This window comes from Dromiciops gliroides, chromosome 6, assembly GCF_019393635.1.
Source record: "Dromiciops gliroides isolate mDroGli1 chromosome 6, mDroGli1.pri, whole genome shotgun sequence".
Taxonomy (NCBI): Eukaryota; Metazoa; Chordata; class Mammalia; order Microbiotheria; family Microbiotheriidae; genus Dromiciops; species Dromiciops gliroides.
The window spans coordinates 15942517-15968298 of NC_057866.1; the positions used below are offsets into that span (position 1 = coordinate 15942517).

At 44.4% G+C, this 25782-nt stretch overlaps 2 protein-coding genes across 6 annotated transcripts in view; one reads left to right on the forward strand and one right to left on the reverse strand.

Annotated features, from left to right (window-relative positions):
• Positions 1-6883: 6883 nt before the first annotated feature.
• MPEG1 (macrophage expressed 1) lies at positions 6884-9449 on the forward strand. The gene has a single exon (XM_043971449.1). It carries the CDS (start codon positions 6917-6919, stop codon positions 9095-9097), a length of 2181 nt encoding a protein of 726 aa, XP_043827384.1. The 5' UTR covers positions 6884-6916; the 3' UTR covers positions 9098-9449.
• Positions 9450-17763: 8314 nt separating this feature from the next.
• The window catches only part of DTX4 (deltex E3 ubiquitin ligase 4), a 37839-nt gene continuing 29820 nt past the window's right edge, over positions 17764-25782 (reverse strand). For all 5 annotated transcript variants that reach the window (XM_043969594.1, XM_043969591.1, XM_043969595.1 and 2 more), the window contains 4 exons: positions 24848-25000; positions 22927-23088; positions 21512-21601; positions 17764-18316 (listed from right to left, as the gene is read on the reverse strand). In XM_043969594.1, the coding sequence (XP_043825529.1) occupies positions 18083-18316; positions 21512-21601; positions 22927-23088; positions 24848-25000 (639 nt within the window). In that variant the 3' untranslated portion in view covers positions 17764-18082. The remainder of the gene's footprint in view (positions 18317-21511; positions 21602-22926; positions 23089-24847; positions 25001-25782) is intronic.

The following is a 25782-nucleotide window of genomic DNA, read 5'->3' on the forward strand; positions in this document are numbered from 1 at the left end:
TGAGGGTCAAATGACTTGCCCAGGGTCACAGAGCTAGTAAGTGTCAAGTGTCTGAGGTCGAATTTGAACTCAGGTCCTCCTGAATCCAGGGCCTGTGCTTTATCCACTTCACCACCTAGCTGCCCCCCAACATTCATCATTCTAAGGTTCATTTCAGCTCTAACATTCTATGTTCTGCAGTCTAAGGTATCATCCAGCTCTTTCCAAATCAATTCAATCCAATTCAATAAATATTCATTCAGAGCCTAACATGTTCCATGCACTGCCTTGCCTATGTATGGTGGAAGTTTTAAGCCTAGGACCCATGAATTTTAAATAGATGATAGATAGATAGATGATAGATAGATAGATAGATAGATAGATAGATAGATAGATAGATAGATAGATAGATAGATAGATAGATAGATAGATTGATAGATTGATAGATATAGATAGATAGATAATGATGTTTTAATATAATTAGTTTCCTCTGTAATGCTGTGTATGTCTTTAAAAACATCATCCTGAACAGAACCAGAACACTGTATACAGTAAAAGCAACATTGTGTGATGACCAGCTGTGATAGACATAGCTCTTCTCAGCAATGCATTGATGAAAGACAATTCCAGATGACTCATGATGGAAAATGCTCTCCACATGCAGAGAAAGAACTATGGAGTCCGAATACAGATTGAAGCAGAATCTTCTCACTTTTTTTGTTTTGTTTTTTGTTTTCTCATGGTTTTCCCTTTTGTTCTGATTCTTCTTTCACAATATGACTAATGTGGAAATTTGTTTAACATGATTGTACTGCATAACCTATATCAGATTGCTCACTGTCTTAGGGAAGGGAGAAGGAAGGGAAGGAAGGAGAAAAATTTGGAACTGAAAGTTTTATTTAAAAAATGAATATTGAAAACTATCTTTACATGTAATTGGAAAAAATAAAATACTATTAAGTAAAAAAATATACATATATACATATATACATATATATACACACATATATATATACATACATACACACACACACACACACACACACACACACACACACACACACACACACACACATATATATATCCTGAGAAGGGATCTATAAGCTTCACTGGATTGTCAAAGGAGTCCAAGACACAAAAAATGTTAAGAACCCCTGATTTATGGGGTTCCTTCCTGCTCTGACATTTAACATCTGTCCCTTCTATCTCTGACAATTCTTCATTCTTAGGCCCCTTCCAACTTCAGTATTCTGTTTTTCCTCATTTTCCCCTTTTTAATTTGTACTGATAGATCTTGTCTTTTATATCACTTTAATTTCCATGTACATCCTTCCCTCCTCTACTTAAAGAGCCATCTCTTAAGAAAGAAAAAAAAAAAACCAGTTGAAAAAAAGAGAAAAAAAAGGCAATTCAGTAAAACTAACAGACACCTCCACCGAGTCTGATGGTGTATGCATTGTTCTACACCCATAGTGGCCACCTCTGCATGGAAGGGAAGGAGGGTCTTTTTCTAATCATTATAGTTAGAAAGTGTCTAACCTTCTATGTTTTGAGATAGCCTCCAACTCCAACATTCTATGATTCTATCATCCCAGCATCCAGAAATAACACCTTGCTGTCAAACTAACCAGCATTTCTGGAACAAGAACTATGCCTAAAGTCTAAAGAAACCTCTGAAATGACTGGGTAAAATCATCATCATAAATCTAGAGCTGGGAAGGAGTTCAGAGGTCATCTAGATAAACCCTTTTGGTGTAATGAAGTCCAGTGACTTGTCCAGGATCCAACAGGGAGTAATTATCACAGGCAGGATTTGAACCCAGCTCCCCTGGCCTCAGAGCCAGTTTTCTTTTTTCTGTATCATGCTGCCTCATGAGTCACAGGGGTGAGAACAAGCACTTTTATAGTTGCTGACATTTCATAGCAACCTCTGGCAACAACCAAAATGCAGAACTTAAAAACAACCACTTCTTTCTCCTGAGACCACGTGAGCCTGTGGCCCAGACTGGAACAAGATGGGGAAGGAGCATTGAAAGCAGTGGGGATTTGACAGGGCCCCCAAAAGGGTGAGTGAAACTAACCACTTGACTTCCCTGCCTTTTCCCTATTAACAAAGTGAAATCTTTGCTTCCCTTGAAGAAATGGAACCACCAACGTCTGCAAGCAAAAGAGACACACTTTCCTTCAGTCAAGGTGGAGCAAAGGCTGGGTTTGAAATTCTTGGATGTGAATGGAACAGGAAAAGCTCCAAGAGAAAAGAAAAAGGGTTAGCCCAGAAGGAGCGTGGCAAAAACAGCATGAGACACAGGCCAAGGACATTCATCCAATGCTAATGAGTCATCCCTGCTAGACCCTTCTTTTTCAAGCATGACATGCAAATATTTATTGGCGCCAAACTCCCTGTTTCTTCTCTATTCTTTATTATCATATGACTTTGAACAGAGAAACTGCTCAGCAGTGGGGCCACATCTGAAATGATGTGAATCATTCAGAAATGTTAAGTGATGGTCTTGATGGTGAAGCCCTGCTTTCTGTTACTTACTCCTGTGACCTTGGGCAAACCATTCCCCCTCTCTAACCCTCGGTTCCACCTCAGTCAGAAGAAATGATCTTAAAGCTCCTGATGGTTGTACTTACAGAGTCTCCTGTAATAGATTGTAAGCTTCTTGATGGCAAGGACTGTTTTTCCTCTGTAGGCCTAGCACATAAAACAGTGCCTAGCATATTTTAAAAAATAAAAGAAGAAGAAAAGATCCAGCGAAACCAATAAACACATTGGGAAAAAAAAGCCTGGCCTCTATGTAATATAAGGAGCTTGCCTTCTGATAGCCAAGATAAATTCAAGAGACTTCAAAAAGCACTTAATAAATGCTTGCTGGATTGTATCCCAGTCCCAAAACTATGACGTGGTGATAAAAATGGCAATAATAAGAAGGGTGATGGCTAGCTTAGACTGTGGAAAAGTGTGGGCTCTAGAATCAAGGGAGCGCAGTTTGAACCGTGTCTCCCATGCATACTCCCTGCATCACCTTGGACAAGTTGCTTCCTTTTCCTGGGACCCGGTAAAAAAAATGAGGACATTGGACTTGATGACCTCTGAGGGTCCTTCCTCTTCTAGAGTCATGATCCTGTGAATGAGCACTTATAAGTGCCTGCTAAGTGCTAGGCACAGCAATAGGTTCTGAGGCTTCAAAAAATGAAACAGTCCCTGGCCTCAAGGAGTTTACACTCTATGAGAGAGGGGGTGGAGTGAGATATGAAACATGACACTGATGCTGATGATGGGCATCTGTCAAATGCCACTATCTGCAAGGGCTAATTTTATACCAAGGGAATTTCTGCTGGGAGAAAGAGGTTTAAATCAGCTTATTATAGCAGATTCCAAATGGTTCAGCACCAAGGCTTCCCCAGGCTTTGGGAGCCAATCTTCTAGCTCAATACCCAAATCACTGGCTAATTAGTCTAGTCTGAAAACAGCTGGCAAATCTATTCAGGTACAAGCAGCTTGAATTGCCCCAAATTAGTCTGCTGGCTTCAATCCATCAACAGAACTCACTTAATGTTTGGGCTTTCCCCAATATTCCCACTGGGCCCCAGGAGTCCCATTGTGCTTCCTGAATGTCAGAGCAAATTCTGCTCCCCTCAAAGATTAGAGTGTAATGAGAGCAGACAACCCAGAGATCCATCCCCACTTCTTGCACTTTCCTTTCCAGAAGGTGATCCTAGATCAATGAAAATGAGTGTCCCCTTCCCTCTGCCCCCAAAGCCACCACCCTAGCTCAAGTCCTCATTCTCTTTTTTTTATTATTTTGGGGGGGGCAGGGCAATGAGGGTTAAGTGACTTGCCCAGGGTCACACAGCTAGTAAGTGTCAAGTGTCTGAGGCCAGATTTGAACTCAGGTCCTTCTGAATCCAGGGCCAGTGCTTTTTCCACTGGACCACCTAGCTGCCCTTCATTCTCTTTCACAGAGACAATTCCATTCACCTTCCAATTGGCCTATCTGCCTCAAATCTCCTCTTCCACACAGACACTGATGTGATTTTTCCTAAAGCAAAGGTTTGACCATGTCACTCCCCTTCTCAATAAACTCCAATGGCTCCCTATTACCTCTAGAATCAAATATCAAATCATGTTTGGCATTTAAAGGAATTCCCAATCTGGCTCCAACTTAAATATGAGATCTACATACTCCTCTCCATGTACTTTATAACCCAACAATGCTGACTTGTTTACTGATCACTCCAATTCCCATTTCTACTCCCATGCCTGGAATATGCTGCTGTTCCCTCCCTGTCACCTTTTGTACTCCCTGGTTTCCTTCATTACTCAACTCAAGAGCCACCACCTCCCTATCAAGTCTTTCCTAATCCTGCCAGATGCTGCTGCCTTTCCCCCAAATATCTCCCTTGAATTTATCTTGGCTAGCAGAAGGCAAGCTCCTTATATTACATAGAGGCCAGGCTTTTTTTTTCAATGTGTTTATTGGTTTTTCTGGATATTTTCTTGGCTTCCTCTTTTATTTTTTAAAAATAATTCTTTGTTGTGAGGGAAAGCTCTCAGAGGAGGGGGGAAGAAAAACAGGAAAAGCTAGGTAATAGGCAAGGAAAGATAACAATAAAAAATCTAATTAAAAAAAAAAAGAATGTAAGCTCCTTCATGGCAGAGACTGTTTCATTTCTCTCTTTGTATGACCACATCTAACACAGTGACTTGCACATAGTAGGTGCTTAATAAACCATTGATTGGTGGAATGGAAAAGGATTAGGTAGAGTTACTTTTAGGAACGGGGCAGGAGCTGGGCTTGTTAGCTCTGCTCTCAAATCTGGATCTTGCTCATTGAATGATATCAGGAAAGCCATCCATAGGTTTTTGTTTGTTTGTTTGTTTTGTTGGGCAATGAGGATTAAGTGACTTGCCAAAGGTCACACAGCTAGTAAGTGTCAAGTGTCTGAGGCCAGATTTGAACTCAGGTCCTCCTGAATCCAGAGCCAGTGCTTTATCCACTGAGCCACCTAGGTGCCAGCCCCCCCCCCCGCCCCATAGTCTTTTTTTTTTTAATCAAAATGTCAGGGGGGTGAGGAATGAACATTTCAGTCACTGCATCAATTTCAAAACATCTGGATGGTTGGCTGAATTTTTTCATGTTAGCCCAGATGTTTGGGTGACTTGAGGACACAGACTTGATTGCCCAGACAGTGGAAATGGAAGAATAAGTGAGTCCCACCCAAGTTTGCAGGTGGCTTTCTGGGATTCAGTTAGACATTGCTTCGAATTACAATAACTCCTCTGGATTACTCAGTGCTCCAGAACAATCAATTACTCAAAACACCCGGATGGTTCCAAAGAGGAAAGGCAGCTAGCTACAAGTTAAACCTAATTTAAAATGAAAGCATAACTTGGAGATCAGAAGAATCATAGTTGGAAGAGCTCTTAGAGATCAGCTTCTTCTAATCCTTTCTTATTGTAGATGGGGAAACTGAGGCTCCAAAGGGGAAGAGTGACTTGTCCAAAGTCACCCAGTGTTAGGAGTCTCTAGTTCTAGTTCCAGTTCTGTCTTGACTCAGTCCCTTCTAGAGAACAGAGTTGGGAGATGTTCTGAGTTTCTAGGATTCTGACACTCTTGGTTCTCTGGTCTAAGGGCCCTCCCAGTTCTGACATTCATGCTCCAAAATCCCTGATGGCTCTATCATTCCATGTTCCAGGCTTCCTCCCAACTCTGTTATTCCCTGTTCTAAAGTCCTTTCCAGTTTGGACAGTCTTGTTTCTCTAACCTAAGGTCCCTGTCACTTCTGCCATCCTCTGCCCTCTGTCCAAAGGTCCTTCCCATCCCTGAAATTCTCTGGTTCCATGAATCTGACAGTCAGAAGAATATATAGTGTTGCCTGGCTATGTCTATGCCTCCCAGAATCTTCAGAGTTACCAGAACACATTCATCTTGGAATAAATGAATGAAGGGATCTCAGAGGGTCTTCAAGGCCATCCCCTTTCTGAGAAGGAATCCCCTTTATAGAACCTCTGATGAGCTGGCCACCTAGCCAGGTAGCCTGTCATGATCGGACTCCTGTGAATGTCAGGAGTCCTCAGTCATGCCTACATACAGAAATGGGCTTGCTCATTTTTTGATCAATTTGGGAAGGAGGCATGATAGGCTTGATAAAGCTGTGATCTATGCTGGAGAGTTGAACACTTCTTCTTCTTTTTTTTTTTTTAGTGAGGCAATTGGGGTTAAGTGACTTACCCAGGGTCACACAGCTAGTAAGTGTTAAGTGTCTGAGGCCAGATTTGAACTCAGGTTTTCCTGAATCCAAGGCTGGTCCTCTATCCGCTGGTGCTCTATCCACTGTGCTACCTAGCTGCCCAGAGTTGAACACTTCTAATGGACAGTTTAGATGGCCAGTCTCTTTCAACATGTAGAGATGGCAGCCCCGGAAGGAATTTCAGAACACAAAATGCCAGTCCTGGATCCTTAAACCATACAGCCTTAGAAGGGAACTTAGAACATAGACCTCAGAATATGCAGACCAATTGACTTATTTATGAGAGAATTGAGGCCCATAAAGCTGAAATGATATATTCAAGGTAATACGATGAGTTCTGCCCACATTTCTTGATTCCGCCTTCCCTTCTCACAGTCTAGCACTCTTTCCAGATCACCACACTGCCTCCTAGAAATGCTCTCTCAATGGGAATGATTTTCTTTGGAATTTGGGGAATGGGGAGGACTGATATTTTTATCTTGAGCACAAGTCTTTCTTCTCTGCCCATTGCCAAACATTCTTTTTTCATCATCTCTCATTTCTCTATTTTGCAACAAAATTAGCGTGGAAAGAGGAACTGCTCACTTTACTGCCTCAGCACGGGCTGGTCTACTGGTTCATTTCCCAGGCTCTTTTGCCACTGACTAGAGCACTTTGTGTGTCGTGGATTGTTGGAATCATGAACTGCTTGGGAAGTGTCCTTCTCTTCTGGACAGTCGTTTTGTGGGGAGAAGGGAAAGATGCCCCTCTGGGGAATCCCCCTGAAGTTGGATTTCAAAAATGCAAGAAATCCTTGAACGTCTCAGTTCTGGAAGTATTACCTGGTGGGGGCTGGGATAATCTGAGGAATGTGGACATGGGGAGGGTGCTGCAATTGCAATACAACAATTGTCGGACCACAGAAGATGGACAGTACATCATCCCAGATGAAATCCTGACAATTCCCCAGAAGCAGAGTAACTTGGAGCTGAATTCTGAAATCATTGAATCCTGGGTGAATTACCAAAGTACCACCTCCTCCTCCATCAACACAGAGGTCTCCCTCTTCTCCATGGCCAATGGCAAGTTCTCCACTGAATTCCAGAGAATGAAGACCCATCAGGTGAAGGAACAAGCTGTTACCACCAGGGTCCAGGTGAGAAACTTGGTCTATACAGCCAAAGTCAATCCTATTTCACTATTAAGCAAGGGGTTCAAAAAAGAGCTCATGGATATCTCTAACCGACTGGAGAATAACCAGACTCGAATGGCTAACTTCATGGCAGAACTCCTGGTCCTCAGCTATGGAACTCATGTCATCACCAGTGTGGATGCTGGGGCCATCTTAGTACAGGAGGATCAGATCAAAGCTTCCTTCTTAGATGACAGCCAGGCTACCCGCACCAGCATCACTGCATCAGCTGGTGCAGCATTCCATAATATTATCAGTTTCAAAATAGAAGATAGCCATACCTCCCAGGATGTTTTCCACAAGAACTACCTATCCAACCGAACCAACTCCAGGGTGGCGAGCATTGGTGGAGTCCCTTTTTACCCAGGCATCACCCTTGAGGGCTGGCAAAAGGGCACCACCAACCACTTGGTAGCAATAGACCGTTCTGGCTTGCCCTTGTACTTCTTCATCAACTCTGACACTTTGCCCGATTTGCCAGCCCCCTTGGTGAAGAAGCTATCCAAAACCGTGGAAGCTACAGTAAGGCGTTATTATACCTTTAACACCTACCCTGGTTGCATCGACAGAGATTCCCCCAACTTCAATTTCCAAGCCAATATGGATGATGGGTCATGTGAGGGGAAAATGACCAACTTCACCTTTGGGGGAGTTTACCAGGAGTGTACCCAGATCTCAGGGACGGAAGCCATGCTTCTGTGCCCAGAACTAGAGCAGAAAAATCCACTCACTGGAGGATTCTCCTGCCCAGAAAATTACTCCCCAGTCCTATTACATTCCCATTTTAGAGAAGAAGGCTACAACCTCCTGGAATGCCACCGAAAGTGCAAAATGTGGGTTTTCTGCAAGAAAGAATGTGAAGATGTGTTCCGAGTGGCCAAGGCTGAATTCAGAGGTTTCTGGTGTGTGGCAAGTGGCCAGGTCCCTGATAATTCAGGCTTTCTTTTTGGCGGTCTCTTTAGTGGCAAGACTGTCAACCCTGTGACCAATGCCCAGTCATGCCCAGCTGGCTATTTGCCACTGAGACTCTTGGATGGTCTCCATGTTTGCACCAGTCAAGACTATGAGCTGGGCTACAGGTACTCTGTGCCTTTTGGTGGTTTCTTCAGCTGTGATATGGGGAACCCTTTGGTGAACTCAGCCCAACATAGGAATCAAGGTGGACCTTACCTGAAAAAGTGCCCAGCAGGTTTCAGTCAACACCTGGCTCTGATTAGCGATGGCTGCCAAGTATCCTACTGTGTCAAAGCAGGGCTCTTTAATGGGGGCTCCCTGCCTCCTGCAAGGCTGCCTCCCTTCTCCCGGCCACCTCTCATGAGTCAGGCAGCTACCAATACGGTGATGGTTATCAACAGTGAGAGCGAGAAGTCCTGGATCAAGGATTCTCGCACCCATCTCTGGAAGTTGGCAGATCCTTCTGAGGTCCGAAGAACCATAAATCTCATCCATGGATCTGACAGTGGTTTATCTGGTGGGGCCACAGCTGGAGTCACAGCTGGTGTGACTGTTGTCTTGGCAGCCCTGATCATCTTGGCCATCTATGGTACTCGTAGGTACAAGAAACGGGAGTATGAGGAAATAGGAGAAGAGAGCAAAAGTTTGATGGAGGCTACTGCTGAATATAGGGTATCAGAAGAAGTGGGGGGCACAAGTGAGCTAAGTCAGGAGCAATGTCCCTCATTAGTTTAAATATCTTCCTGGGAATCATTTGACCTAATCACTGTCTAGAACTCTAAATTTCTTCTCTACCCTGACTGCTCCTTTCCCCTTCTAGTTTATTCGCTGCTCTTTCTGTCTCAGAAATGAAGAATGCAAATAGTCAATATGCCTGGGGGCCTTCTCTTCCCTATTTGGGGATCGAGGAAAAGGTGGTAATCTTCATGGGCCTCAGTTTCCTCCTTGTTGAGATGGAAAGGGGAGGGTTGGACTACAATACCATGTAGGTTCTAATTTTCTAAGGTCCCTTCGAATGCTATGAGTAACATTTTATGTTCTAAGTCTTTTAGCTCAAATAAAGAACACAGATGGGGAAAGAATCTTAGAATGAATGGTAAGACTCCTTCTAGCTCTATGTTCTGGCAATCTGTGCTCTGTGTTTCAAGTCTAAATTATCTCATTAACATTCCACATCCCTGTCAGTCTCAGAACATAGAGAATCAGACCCAGAAGAGATTTTTAGAATATAGAATATTATGATGTAGAATGACAGAACATAGGGTTAAAGGGGACTCTTGGTATTTTAGGGTCCCTCTCTGCATTGACATTCTATGTTAAATTATCTTAGGATATATGCAAGGGAGGGAAGAGGGAGGGAGAAAAAATAAATGCTTATTAACTGAAAAACAAAATAAAAAATATAATTCAGCAAACATGCATTCTAAGCAAGTAGGGGGTGGGGAGGAGGAAGAAAAGAGGATATTACTGAAAATTAAAAATTTCCAGTCACCACCTGTAGATGTCAAAGCAAACAGGAGAATGGGGAGTTGGGAAGGCTTTTGAAATTTTGCCATGTAGCCTGAGAAATTGATGGGGATGAAGGAGTGGGGTTACTTATTCCCCCATATAGTAATTCCCAATATGATCATGGCTTACATAAAGCATCATCCTCTCAAGTTAGTTAGTTTAGTTTTGTTTTTATGGTTTTGGGTGAGGCAGTTGGGGTTAAGTGACTTGCCCAGGGTCACACAGCTAGTAAGTGTTAAGTGTCTGAGGCCAGAATTGAACTCAGGTCCTCCTGAATCCAAGGCTGGTGCTTTATCCACTGTACCACCTAGCTGCCCCCAGTTAGTTTGTTTTTAAATTAAAAAATAAGCCCACATTTCAGGCTTCTGGAAACCAATTTTATAGCAGGAAAAAAAAAGATGAAAGAGTTTGTACGAAAAAAATTAAAAATAAAAATACAATTTAAATAAAGTATAAATAAAGTAAATAAAAAAGTCAGTAGGAAGCCAGTAGGTGGGGAGAAGCACAGTATAACCCTGCTTGGGGTGGGTAGGGGGGATTCAATATAAGGAAACAGTGAATGGTGGGCAGAAGAGGAAGAAATTGAATGTCTTGGTTTTTAGCTTTGGGGACTTACTTTACAATGACAGCATAGGTCCTACTAACAAAGCCCTGCACCTTCATGGAATATCCTTTACCCCTTTTCCAAACCACTTCCAACTCTACTTCCTTTAAAAGCCCTTCATTCAGCATTGCCTGGTTCAAACCAATGGTGATCCTTCCAAGAGAGACATAAAGTTTTCTGAGGTATTTTGTGGTGCAACTGTGAAATGTTTCTGCTCCAGAGATATCCTGAGAGCAGGGGGAGAGGAAAGAGGATGTTTGGAAATGTTTGGAAAGATGCTGTTATCCTAGGGGAAACAGGAATTCTGACCCATCTATCACCTGTAACAACTGTTCAGTTTCTATCCATGTTCCTTCTGAACAGGACACTTCAATAGGATATTTAGCTCCCAGGGCTCACACTCCAATGCCCCCAAATCTGTTTTACCTTAGGCTCCTTTGAATGAGAAATCTTTCTTTGAATACGAGGCTGCGAGGGGAGACACCTAGCTGGCAGAGGTGGGATAGATGGGAGGGTGAGTTCCATACTCTCCACCCAAGCTCACTACACTGAGGGAGCTTGATGGAGTATTCCTCTCCCCTCTCCATGCCTTTGTACTGGCTGTCTCTCATGCCTGAAGTGTTCTCCCTCCTCAATGCAGTCTCTTAGTTTCTGGGCCTTTCTTCAAGTCTCAACTTTCTGCCCCCTCCCCCACTGCCTTCCCTTCTCAAATTATTGTCCCTTGCACTCTGTATCTAGCATATACCTCCCTGTGGCGTGTCATCTTCCACAATATATGAGAGCTAGTTGAAGGCAGGCAATGCTGTAACCTCTCTTTTTATCTACCTCACTTAGCCCAGTGCCTGGCACACAGTAAGCACTTAATAAATGATTTTTTTGATTGATTGACTTGTCACCATTCTTCCATTATTCTCAGGCAGAAAGTGAATTAGAGTAAATAATCACAATTCACTTTATTTTTTTTAATGGAATGGTAAGGAATATTCACCATTTTCTTTAAAAATCCTAAACCTCGGGGCAGCAAGGTGGCGCAGTAGATAAAGCATCGGCCTTGGATTCAGGAGAACTTGAGTTCAAATCTGGCCTCAGATACTTGACACTTACTCGTCGTGTGACCCTGGGAAAGTCACAACCCTCATTACCCCCAGAAAACACACACACACACACAACCGTTAAACCTCTAATTTAGTGTAGTAAACTCTTAAAGAGGAATTTCCTTGACTAATGCATCTCAATACCTTTTCTACAACTTATAGACTTATTAAAAGAAAGTGCCATCAATTCTTGAGTATCTTTGTTTGGCATGTTCTCAGAGATCATTTCACTCCAGCCTTGATTAGCCAATAGCCTCTTTCCCCAATGGGCCACTTGATTTCGATCCAGTATACTTCCTAGAGGAAAGCTCTTTGTAAGCTTTGACGTGCTTTCTGATATGAATGTTTCTTCATGTTTTGTCCATGTTGAGCTCAGAGTGGAGAGAAAGCTGACTTTGGAAACAGGAAAATGAACTTAAGTCCCAACTCTGACAGATACTGACAGTGTGACCCCAGGAATGTTACTTAACTTCTTAGTGCCTCAGGAAACTTTCTAAGACTCAGTTTCAGAGGAGATGCTGACCTACATTTGCTGGGGGAGTTTCTTCATCAGGGAGTTCCCTAAATCGATGAAATCACAGTTTTATTCCCTACCCCTGTTATTTGGGGAATGTTGCCCAATTTGTATTTTGCACCCTCCCACACACACAAAATTCAGAAGATGAAATTTTGTTTTCCTTTCTTCCCCTCCCAATCATATGATTTCTCCCCAAACATAATTTTTAATATTTGTTGCTCAAGATTATTTATGCTTCTTTTGCTTTCTAGATTGCAGAACTGAGAGGTGATCTAATCTCTGAATTTACAGGAACTCTTTTTTTTTCTTTTCCTAAGGAGCTCAAAGCACTCTTAACTGAAGTAGGGATGGGATAGAGAGTAAATGGCACAGTCTAACAGTCTGGAAAACCCTGGGTTCAGACCTTGCTCTGCCAAATCATTAGCTGTGTGACCTCTGGCAAAGAACTTTACTTTTCTGAGCCTCCAGGTCCTCTTAAAAACAGGAATAAAATACTCACACCACCAATTTCAAGTTTCATAGGGTTCTTTATTGGAAGGAAGGAAACTTTCCAGCCAGAATGAGCTATATAAATAATAGTTGTCACCATCATCACCACCATCAACACTACCTCCTCCAAATCAGGTTCAAGAGAGGTGATATGACTCACACAAGGTCACGTGGGTACTAGTAGAGCTAGGTCTCAAACTCTCCTATTTTCCTGGCTGGAACTAGTAGAACAGAGGTTTCCCAATTAATACTTTCCCTCCTCATCTCTGCCTATTGAAATTCTCTTTTTTTCAGAGTGAAGCTCAGATATCATCCCCTCTTCTAGGAAGCCTTCCCAGGTAACTCCTCAGTGGAAAGGATTCTCTCCTTCCTCATTTTCCTAGTGTACTTTGAACAGTTGTCACCTTTGCTCCCATCACTTTCTACCTTGGATCATGTTTGCTTTCTCTAGCAAACTAGAAACTCCTTGAGTGCAGGCACTGTTATTCTGTAGCCCCGCCCCCCGTAAACTCTGAGCATAGGGCCACCCACATAGTAGATTCTTAATGTCTTGAAACTGGATCCTTCTCATGCCATCCCTAAAAGATCAGTTATACTGGGAGTGATCTTAGGCTCCTCAAAAGGCTTTCTGGCTAAGACTGAGAGTAACCTAGAGGTGAATTTACAAAAGACAAACAAACCAGCAACCAAAGGCTTTCAGTCTGATTTTAATATACCCAAGAGATGAAAAGCTTTTTTTTTTTTTTAAATAAAGATCCCTGGGTGGAGGGAGGAGGTGGGGAGATTATTCTGGCTAATAGAATTATATAGGTCAAGGCATTAAGTGTAAGGCAGGCTACACACCCCCAGCCCTCCATTCCAGTGACATGTGCTGTTTGTGAAGCACTTACCACAGTGCCTGACACATCAGGAAACTGAAGATGCTAGTAGGGAATCTGAATGACAACTGCTTCCAAAGAAATCAGAGAGAATTGAAAAAAATTGAAAAGTTCCCTTTATCTAAATGGCACAGTGGATTAGTGCTGGACTGGGAATCAAGAATTCTGACTCAGAAATCTATTAGCTTATATGGTCTTGGGCAAGTCACTTAGCCACAGTTTCCTCATCTGCAATATGGGAATAATTATAGCACTTATCTCACGGGACTGTTGTGAGGATCAAATGAGATCACATGTGTATCTGAGGCCGGATTTGAACTCATGAAGGAGAGTCTTCATGACTCCAAGCCCACTGCACCACCCAGCTGCCTTCTAAAGCCCTTTGCAAACCTGAAATTCCTATATAAATACTAGCTGTTATTATTACATAAAAAGAAAGGGGAGTTGCATTTGTTTGCCCGTACGATTTTCCATTTATTTCAGTCTACTACCGTACTGGAGTTTTTAATGAATAATTCTTGAAAGAAAAACAGTCTGGAGGGAGGGGGTGGGTAATTAAGGGAGCCCTGAGTAAAAAGCAAATTAGAGGGGGAAAAGCCCCAAGAACCGGTTTATTTCCTTCTGTTTTCTGCTGCCAATTCATTCATTGTGGTAGGGACAATGAGTCAGGTAACAGTCCCCCAGGAAAGGGATTCCCCCAACCACCCAGCAGGCCCTAGAAGGAAGCAATAACATCACACAGAGACCAACACGAAGAGCAACATCGAGAATTCTCCTTTTATTGTTCTGCACACAACCCCCATGGGCACTAGGTGGCGCTGTCCTCCAGCAGAGCAATACAGCATAGCCAGCCCCCCCCCCCAAAAAAAAAATCAACACTTTTTTTTTTTAAACAAACAAATCAATAGTACACCAGGACATTCGCCCACTCCCTCCCACCTCCCCAAAAGCCCCAAATCAATTCCAACAACAGACAGGTGGAAGGCCCAGTGGCCTGTCCACCTCACTGCCCCTCCTAACCTCATGCTCATCTAGTCAGTGGGACCTCAGGATGCCGCGGGTTCCTGACCAAGTATAAAAACACAGACGACTCCAAATTATACAAAGAAGAAAAAGAAAGGACACGTACACACACACACACACACACACACACACACACACACACACACACACACACGCGCGCGCGCGCGCACACTCTCACCTCCCACATATACACGGCACGGGGTCTGCAGGGGCTGCCCCCTCCAACCCCATTCACCATGCTCAGAGGAGGTCTCGGATTGAAGGCAGGGCCCAGGTCATTGCTGGTGCTGGGATGGTGAGGGGCAGGACGAGAGCTCTCTCCTGGGCAGGCAATGGATATGCAGCAGGGCCTCCAGGGAAGGATAGCTCTGCCTGGGATCAAGCCCATGGGCGGGCAAGGCAAATGCCAAGGCCTCATGAGACCAGAGTTCTTGGAACTTCCTCTTGAGTTTTGCAGAGAGTACAGTCAGGAGCAACATGACCAGGGTAAACGGTGAGACCTTTAAAGACTCCTCCCTGTGCCAGGGGTGGGTGTGCCCACTGACAACACATTCAGATTATAGGCCATAGGGCACACTTTGAGAGCCAGTACCTTTCTTGCTTGACAAAGGGAAAGGAACAGAGAAATGCTCCCACCCTAAGTTGGCATAGTGAAGAAGGGAAAAGTTAGCAGTCTAGGTGCTAGGGAGAGAGCATTGCGTCTGGATTCTACCACTTACTATCTATGGAACCTTGGGGAAATAACCTCAGCCTTCTGTACATTAAGTCTCCTTATCTATAAAATGGGACAGTTGGACTCGGTGATGGTTCAGAATCCATGCTCCTATGAACACTCTGAATGCTGTAAACTGAAGGAATTGGGCTGGAGCAGATGAAGTGCCCCCCATTAATATCCTTTAAAAGGCAAGGAAAATGGAGCAAAAACACAGCTGAGACATCTCATGGGAAAGGAGGCTGGCTTGAACCCTAGCTGCTCACGCGGTATTAACCAGAGCAATCTGACCAACCTTGACGAATTCCCTGGGCTCTCATTGTTCCTACTCTCTCCATCCTAATCTTCCTTCTCCCTGGTCCTCAGTCAAACCACTCACTATATTATTCTTTCACACCCATTTCCCACTGGTCAACAACTCTTACCCCACCCCCCCTTTAACTTCTATTCTTTTCAATCCCTTCATCCATTCCAACTTTGCTGGTTCCCCAACCTCTCCTATTGACAAGCCCAGAGAACTGACAAGGGTAACAGAGTGCCCGACGGCAGGTGTGGGGCTGCAACACAACCCTGTGCTGGGAAAATGAAAGACAACTTCTGAGGAGTATCCTCTGGCACACCATGTGTTTCAATTTGTGGTTTGAAAAAGATGGTTGTCAGAACCAAGTACCACTACAACAGGGGGCCAGAGTCTCCAAAGGAAAGGCATGCCTAGCTATTCCTTTGTAACCTTGTGGAAGGAATGGGAAATGGTATTAGATGACCCAGACGAAGGGTTACTATTTTCATGGCTCCAACCTTGAAGACAGAAAAGTGGGAAAGTCTAAAGTGATTGTGGTTGTCTGATCTCTAGCTCACTAATAAAAGAAAATGACAAACCTTTCATAGGAAGAACAGAAATAACCAAAAATAAAATGGTTGATCCATAGAGGGACTAGAAATTCCCATCAATGTTCCCTCTAGAGGAAGTCACTGGTTGTTTCCCAACTACCTTCCACTGGTGGCAGCTATATGAAATGGGTTATAGATCTCAGCATCAGCATTTTCTTTTCCAATTGGGTAGAAATTGGGTCATGGAGCCCCTGGCTACCATCAATTCAAAATGGGTTCTCTGCAAGCAGCCCATGGGGCTGGCCTCCAGTCCTTATTGAAGTACCATCAAAAACCTTCCAAACATTATGAAATATATGTACATATATACGTCAGGCCCCCAAAACATGAGGCATATAAATTCAAATCCATATCCAAGGGAAATCTCCCCCATACACACTGTTCAAAGAACCCACCTTCTTCAAAAGGGAAATATAGCTTCCCCTTCTCTTCTCTCTGAATCCTAATTCCTCCCCCATTGGGAGTAGATAGCAAAAGAGAAGTTGGGGCCAAAGGAACCCCCCCTTCCTCCAGGGATGCAGCTCAGACATAGGCTAGACCAGATGTGGGTGGGATGGGGTTCTATCCCACTTCGGAATAAGTTAAGAACCCAGCTAGGTTCAAACCTAGGCTGAAATAGATCCTGAACATGGGGGTCTCCCATTCTCCACTGCCTGGTGTGTAGAAAGAACACAGCATTTGAAGTCAGAGGACTTGGGTTCAATTCTCAGTTCTAACGACTGTCTGTGGGACCTTAAGCAAATCTCTTCACTTCTCTGGGCCTCAATTTCCTCATCTGTAAAAGAGGGGAAGAGAATAGAATAGATGGCCTCTTCTACTTCATCTCTTCTCTGTTGGGGACAGACAGAAAGAGGCCCAAGGGGGACAGTAGGGCGCTGTCCGTGGTTCTGATCTTATCTGGTGATTGTTCAAAGAGATGATCATCTATGAATGTTCATGCTTCTTCCCTAACCTCCCTCTTTCCACTTGGCCTTTTCACAGGCTGGAACAATTCACATTCCAGTTTTACCGTGAGCCGCTTAAGAGCTGAAGGGAAGGGATAGGGCATGTGAGTTGGTTCTGTTCAGACCCCAGTTCAAATGGGCTAGGTACACACGGAACAACTGGGACTGGGGCTGATACCAGCTCAGAAAAGGGATGGGGGTGAGGGAGCTGATGGGTGATGCATGGACAGAAGGAATGTGGCCTATGGCACGTACACAGATGGGACAGAGTCTGGCATGGACTCAACTCACAGTGAATACATGAACCTAAGGGACCCAGGTCTCTATTTGGCTGGGCTGACATGAGTCAGGAGGGAAAGAAGTCAGAAAGGCGTTCTTTCCCCGAGCACAGCTCAGATGCTGGCTAGGACGGACCTGGAAGAGGCCAAGACAATGGAAGGTCTTGGGTGGAAACCTGAAAAACTCTGGGTGGAGCTGACCCAGGCTCAGTTCCAGTTCATGAGACAGAGGCTGAAGTGACCAGCCCAGAGAAGAAACCCCAGGGGCCATCAGCCATAGAGAACCAACAGCCTCATTTGAGAAGTTGGAGGGAGCAGGTTATGATGATGATGCTCCCAGAGGCTTTTGCAAAAGCCTCCCTCCTCATCAAGAGCAATCGTTCTGACCCCACATTGGCCAAGGCATTCAATGTCACAGCGATTTAACCGGTTCCACCCCCTCCCTCCCACCCACCCTGCACAGTGAGGGCCCTGCTCCCTTCCCTTAAGAGGAGAGGGAACTGAAACTCTGCTCTGAAAGCTGAGTGTAAACACCGAGAAGAGGCTCCAAGAGGATGGAGCCTCCAGCTTCCCCTCAGGACTATAGTCTCATGGAGAACACGGTGTGTGGGATTCCCTGTCCCATGCTTCCTCTTGTATCTGATGAGGTTTATGAATGACACAGCCTACAAATCGGGCTGTCACCTGCAAGGGCGGAAGGAGAAGCAAAGAGAGAGGGACACTCCCTCAACTTCCTGCCCCACCGTGTTCAGCCCTCCCCCTATCATGATTCCTTCAGGTCTCAGTCCTTCTCCAGGGCAGCGCTGTCCTCCGCGATGCCCTGGGCGGCCAGCTCCGCTAGCACATTATCCAGGTAATTGGCATCTGGGTAGCCGTGGCCTGTGAGGTTGGAGCCAAACTCTGTCTTGTGGTGGACTTCATTCCAGATGACTGTGTCAGACTCGCCCGTAGTGCTGGAGGTGCCCACAGCAAAGATCAGCCTACGATCCCAGGCTACCAGAAGTAACTTCAGCACCTGGGAAGGAGGAAAGAGGGAAGAAAAGGCCTGGGTGCAAAGTCAGACATTCAGAGCCAGACTTGGGGCTCTAAATTATTCCTGCTCAGCATCCAGTTATTCCCCTGAGGTGTCCTAAGCCCATTCTTTGGCTCTGAACCCTGTCTCTCTTGCTCATGAAACCTTCTAGCCAACCCCCCCCCCCCCTTGTCTTCTCATAAGAACCAGGAGCCCCAAGACTATTTCTCTTCAGGGCAGCTAGGTGGTGCAGTGGATAGAGTACTGACTCTGGAGCCAGGAGGACCTGAGTTCAAATCCAGTCTCAGACACTTGACACCGACTAGCTGTGTGACCCTGGGCAAGTCACTTAACCTCAACTGCTTCACCAAAACAAAAAACAAAAAAACTATTTCTCTTCTCCCTCACCCAAGCCTTAGAGAGCATCCCCTCTGTAGACTCACAGTCAGAAATTAAAGGAATCTTAGGAAAGGGAAGAGCATTTATTAAATGCCTCCTGTGGGGGGCAGCTAGGTGGCACAATGGATAAAGCACTGGCCTTGGATTCAGGAGGACCTGAGTTCAAATCCAGCTTCAGACACTTGAAACTTACTAGCTGTGTGACCCTGGCCAAGTCACTTAAAACCAATTGCCTCACCAATAAACAAACAAATAAATGAATGAACGAACGAACGCATGGATAAATAAATAAATAAATGCCTCCTGTGTGCCTGACACAGTACTAAACCCTTTAATAATCTCATCTTATTGGATTTTCACAGCCTTGAGAGGTCTGGCATCATTATTATCTCCATTTCATAGTTGAGGAAACTGAAGCAGAGAAAGGTGAAATGATTTTCCCAGGATCACGGAGCTAAGAAGTGTCTGAGACAGGAGCTGAACTTGGGTCTTCCTGATTCCAGACCCAGCATTCTACCTATTGCCTCTGAACAGAGAACATAGAGCAGCACAGCAAGTCTGGACTTTAGAACTTGGCATGTCAGAACTGGGAGGGGAGAATAAAGAGCAGACTCTAGAACTAGAAGGGATCTGTGGGGGCCAGGAGGGGGCACACCTGGGCTGGAAATGGTATTAGATAGAGACGATTAAATCTCTTTGACAGATGAGAAAACTGAGGCTTAGGGACGGAATGAATGAATTGTGGAATGAATGAATTGTGAAGTAGCATAGGATAGTGGAAAGCAGCAAACTTGCCCTGGAGACCCAGCCTGAAACCCCAACTCTATGTGCTGATTTTCTAAAACTGAAGGCCTAGCTAGACCTGAGTCTAGGAAATAATGCCTGCTGTCCCACTGAGGCCATCTGGTCACCTGCCCTGGGGCTAACACAGGCCCATCCTGCCTTGAGACCCTGCCCCCACTTGCAAATTTTGCTCTGGGTACAGTAATAAAATCAAGATTACTATTGCTTCAGAGGGGCAACTAGGTGGCGCAGTAGATAGAGCACCAGCCCTGGAGTCAGGAGTACCTGAGTTCAAATCCAGCCTCAGACACTTAACACTTACTAGCTGTGTGACCCTGGGCAAGTCACTTAACCCCAATTGCCTCACTAAAAAAAAAAAAGATTACTATCGCTTCAGGAAAGGGTATGGCCTTAACTGTCTCCTGGTTCCACTTGGTATTTCTATAATTTCCCTGGCTACCATTCTCCTCTCCATGGTATAGAATCAAAATTCCTTGAGAGTGTGAATTAATTCTTTGTATCTTGAGCCTGGCACATATTAAGTGTTTAGTAAATACTTTTTCATTCACTCATTCATTCATTAATTTTCCCTCCTAAAGCAGCATCTCTGGCTCTACAGAGAGGTCAGCCAACAAGACCCTATCATGTATCTGGTTCAAGAACAATCCTAGGGCCACGATGACAAGGAAGGCAGCCTGAGCTTCCCTCATCATCCTGGCCCCTTCCTGTTGTATAGCCCCAGGCTGAAGAGTCAGAAAGACCTCAATTGGAGTCTTGACTGCCACCTATTGGCAAGAAGATCTCAGTATAGACACTTCACTTCTCGAGACTCAATTTCTCTTCTGTAAAAATATGAAAGTACCTGCCTTTGTCTAGAAAACAGGAATAATGAAACGTGCACCACCTGCCTTCCAGAAATGTTGTGTAAATTAAATGGGATAATGGATGGGAAAGCTCTTTGTAAAGTGTTCTATAAATGTAGGTTATCATCATCACATTATTATTATTAAAGATCAGACATGGTCGTCGTCCTTAATAGGCTTATAATTTAAAGGTGTCCTGAGTGGTGCATCCATACTGTCGTGGAGAGATAAAGCCTCCTCACAATGAACTTAGACACAACCGGACCAGACCCACTGCTTTTCATTTACTTAATAACAACTCCTGGGCGTAATGTGCTATGGTTTTCAAATCATTCCCACATTAATTATTGTATCTAATCCTCACAACAATCCAGTGAGATAAAGAGAACAGGTGTCATTATCCTCATTTGACATGAGAAACTGAGGCCTTTCAGAAGGTGAACAGACTTGTCCTGGTTTGAAGGGAGGGGGTTGGCCAGGTCAGATGGGGCTATGCTCCTAGTCTTGGGGCTCCTGGACAGACCGCTCTTCTCCTGAACATCAGCTCGATCTCCTCTGAATCAGGTTATTCATCTTTTTTTTTTTTTTAATGTTCTGGACCCTTCTGACAGTCTGGGGAAGCCTGTTCTCAGGATTATGTTTTTTAAATATGTAAAGTTTTCAAAGGAAACCAATAATATTGAAATACAGTTATTGAAAATCCGGCCTCAGACTAGCTGTATGATACTGGGCAAGTCACTTAACTCCCACTGCCCCACAAAAAAAAGAAAGAAAGAAAAAAGAAAGAAATACAGTTATCAAAATAGCTAAATAAATAAATAAATAGAGTTTAGTCACAGATTCCAGGTTAAGAACACTTGTACTAACCACATCACAGCCAGTTAAGACTAAACACGTCAGCCAAAGGAAAGGGAAGAAATTTGCCCTTATAGAGCAAGACAGCCTGGGAAGCCCCAGAGGAGAGGAAGGGTCCCATTCCTATCAAGATCCAGATTGAAGAGGGAGGAACACATTCTCTCTGGCCAAAGGACTATTCTGGCTATGCTCCCAGGTCAATATCACCTTTTGACCAGACTGAATAGGTCAGGCATGACCCCAGTCCTGGGGTTCCAAGTTAGAAACAAATTCCTTGACCCTAGGAAAAAGTTCTCACCTTCCTCCCTTTCTCACTGTCTGGGAGGTAACAGTGTCTCGGGAAGCCCCGGGCGGTGAAACTCTTCCCAGGATTCGGGTGTTCTGGTCCCTGAGGGAATAAAGGAAAGGCAAAAAGTGACTCAGAAAGAACACCCTAGCTCTGCAGCTTTCAATTCAACTCAACCAATATTTAACTCCATCAGTCCAAGGAGGAGAGGCAGTAGGAGACACAGTAACTGGACTCAAAAAGAACTGTGGGTTTCAGTGGTTTGCAAGCTCTACTTGAGTTCATTGTGGGATACAACACTGCAGACGCAAAGACAAAAATGAATGTAAACTTCTCTCAAGGAACTTACATTCTATATCGAAATGAACACATAATAATAATAATAATATCATAGAATGTCAGCTGAAATGGACCTGATAACTGAGAACTACAAATTAACTGTAAACTGACTGATTCCCCCACCCACTCCCCCTTCCCAGGCAGATGAATTGCCTGGGGCTGATGATCTTTGTCATTTCCAGACTCTTGATGGATTTAAGGACCTTCCCCACCTCCGCAAGCAACTTATCCCCTCCCAATGTTTCCCCACTTTACTCCCGGGACTTTATGTTATTATGTAAAAAGGGTCCACCTACATTAAGTAGTTTCTATTTAGAGTTAGTAGCTCCTATAATTAACTCAGGAGCAATTCTATTGTTTGTTTTGTTAAAGGTTCATTTACATTAAGTAGTAGTACCAGACTCATACAATCTTTTGGTTCCCTTCTATTCGGTTACCCCATAAAAACCCTGTCCTCAGTTCCCATCTTTGGGTATTCCTATATTTCTCCTATATTGATTATTTCCTTTAATTTCCAGGTTAATCTTCTCGATAAGCTAATGTAATATCTTGCCTTACAGATGAAGAAACTGGGGCCCAGAGAAATGAACTGATTTGTCCATTGATCTCCAAGGTGATTTAATTAAAGCAGGAAGAAAACCTGGAAGCTAATCGAAGAATAAGTTTTGACAGGTTTCCAGGGTACATTTTCTAAAGGACCATCAATATGGGATACCTTGGAACCAGAAAAAAAAAAAGCCTCCTGTGGCTGAGCTGGTAAACACTTGATGGATTGTTATATCTTGTTAAATCCCATGTCTGACACTTACCAATTGGGTAAAATTGGGTGAGTAGATTTCCCTTCTCCAAGCCTTGGCTTCCTTATCTCTAAATTGGCACGAATAGCTTTTGGACTCCTTATTTTTAGGGCCTGTTGTAAGGAACATCCTTCTTAGGGATGAACAGGAAGCACTATAGAAATGTGTTTCTGCTGCTGTCATTACTACTGTCAGAGAAAGGTTTCCGATCAGCACCTAAGCATTTTTTCAAACCAAACTAGTAGAGGCTTCGCCAAGACATTGTTGGATCATGGCTCCATCCATGCTCACCTGAATCCCTGGGGGGATATTGTAGATTATCCGGATGGTTTTACAATCTGGGTGTCCAGGCAGGGAGTGGGGGATGAGGTGATACTCCATCTTCCCAGGGGGCTGGGTCCCTGTCTTGACGCCATATATGGTTTTGCAGGTTGGACACTGCAAACTTCCATCCTGTAATGGAGGCAAGGGACAGAAACAGCTGAAATGAGGAGTCTTGGATAAAACCCCCAAAGACAGAAGGGGGAAGAGGAAAATATGAAGGCAGCTCGAGCTCTGAACAGACCTCTTACCCCTCATCCACCCCCATTTTCCTCAAGAAGTGGCTGAAAACAGCTTAGAAGCATGTAGTGGGAAGAACCATGGAAAGTGGCCAGGAGAGAGTCAGGTGCTAGCAGTCACTTCCCCGCTCCCCAGCTGTGCGACCCAGGATAGATCATTTCCCCTTTGAGGCCTCAGTGTCCTCAACTGCACAATAACAGCATTGGATTCCATTGCCTTTAAGGTCCCTCTGAGCTCTGATATGATATTCCCAAGTCCCTGTAGTTCTACCATTTTGTATGTGGAAGTTGGCTTCCAGGTCTAACACTCCATGTTCTATGTTCTAAGGACCCTCCAGCTCTAAAATTCTATGTTCTAAGGTTCTAAGCAGCTCTGACATTCCATATTCTAAGGGCCCTTCCAGTTCTGACATTCTTTAAATCTGTTAAAAAAAAAAAAAAGACTGATGTTCAAGGCCCCAGTCCCACCATTTACTATATGCCCATAAAGAGACTCACTTCACTCTGAACTGTGTTTCCTCCCCGGCAACATGAGGATGGTCATATTCCTGCAACCCCTTCTATTGCAGTAAGGAAACCCCTTCATAGGGTGTCAAGTGCTATATAGCGCTGTGAATTATTCTTTTTTCTTTGTGAGGCAATTGGGGTTAAGTGACTTGCCCAGGGTCACACAGCTAGTAAGGGTCAAGTGTCTGAGGCCTGATTTGAACTCAGGTCCTCCTGACTCCAGGGCCAGTGCTCTATCCACTGTGCCACCCAGCTGCCCCTGTGAATTCTTACTATGCAGTTTTTTTTAGTTTCTATTAGGATCCTAGGACTGTGCTAGGTGTTGTGAGCCATGCAAGGCACATCCTGTGAAGACAGTTCAAGGAGATTATAGTCTTGTGCAAGGAAAAAGACAGACACAGACAGGTGTAACAGGATTCAAAAGTCCAAAGAAGACACTGCTAATGCCAAAGCTGACCAGCTTCATAATTCTGCCCATTCCAAGCAGGCCTTGTGCTGCTTAGAACCACCAGGGGTCACCGACTCTTGGCTGTAGAATCAGCTTAAGGGGCTGAAGCCCCTAGAAATGGCCCGTGCTGGTTTTTCCTTTTTTGGATATCAGAGGGTCCCAGGGACCCCAGCTGCCATCTTGTCTAGCCTGTACCCAGTCAAAAGCTCCCCTCTACCAAATATTCAAAGAAGAGTCAGGCACTTTGACTGAAGCCTTCTGGTGAAGGGAAATTGCCTCCCTCTCTTCAGGAAACTCATTGTACTTTGGGATTGCTCTAATTTTTGGGAGGTTTTTCCTGACATTGAACCCAAGGTTGCCTCTTTCGCTTCCATTCATGGCTCCTAGTTCTGACTGTAGGTAGGGTCATGGAGAGAGAGTCTAATGTCTTCTGCATGATGGTCCTTCAAATGCTTGAGCACAGCTATCATATCCTGACTCTGAGCCTCCTTTTCTCCAGGCTAAACATCCCTTATATCTGTACCATCCTGGCTAACCACCTCTGGACATCCCCATGCTTTTCAAAAGGTGGTACCCAGAAATGAACAATGTCAAAAGTCTTAGCTCTGACCTAGATGAAACCTCATCTTCTTCTAGGGATCCCAGAGGGATCAGACAAGCTTGGAGCCCACCCAGGCAAGCTGATCCAAACACGTACCTTGTTCCCATTATTGTACATGGCAACCAAGCAATGCAGGTGATAGATGTGACCACACTTGGACAGCTTCCCCACCAGGTCTGGCTTGACTGTTGGCTGGGGGCCCTTATAGCCCGATGGTGCTGCAAGGCGTTCCATGCAGATGGTGCAATCCTGTAGGGGAAAGGACTCCTCAGATCAGAGGCATCACAGGCATGAGTGCCCTCACAAACACACCTACCACAATTCATCCCTTGACTCATTCACAATGTGTGGATTCCATTAGTAGGTTCAGCAAAGACCCTCATAGAGCTTAATGGGAATGGTTTTCCAGAGACGAGAGTATGGAGGTTGTGATTATTATGATTGTACAAATGAGTCATAGCTCAGGGGAGTCAAATCATGGGCAAGGATAACCACAGATCTCTGAAACTAGAAAAAGCCTAAAAGAGACTCAGAGAATGTTAGAGCCCGTCTTTGGAATGGGGCCTCAGCACAGATCACACACAATGTTAGTGCTGGAAGGACCCTTCAAGGGCATCCAGTTCAACCCCATTTTATTTTATTTTATTTTTGCAGGGCAATGAGGGTTAAGTGACTTGCCCAGGGTCACACAGCTAGTATCAACTCCATTTTTTTTTTATAGATAGTGGTACTGCCACCTGAGGTAACATGGTGCCTTAAGGGAAGAGCTGGGGTGACAGTGCAGACTTCAAGAACCTCATAGGTCATCTTCTCTGACCCTCCTCATATTACTATGAAGTCAGTGGAAACCCACAACAAGGACAAGACTTACCCAAGAACATATCACTCCTCAGTACCAGAGCTTGGATTCCAACCCAAGTTTCATAAGATTTGGTGTTAGAAGGGACCTCAAAGGTCATCTAGCCCAACCCTGACTCCCACCCCCCACTTTCTAGAGGAGCCATTTGAAGCCCAAGGAGGCAAGGGGACTG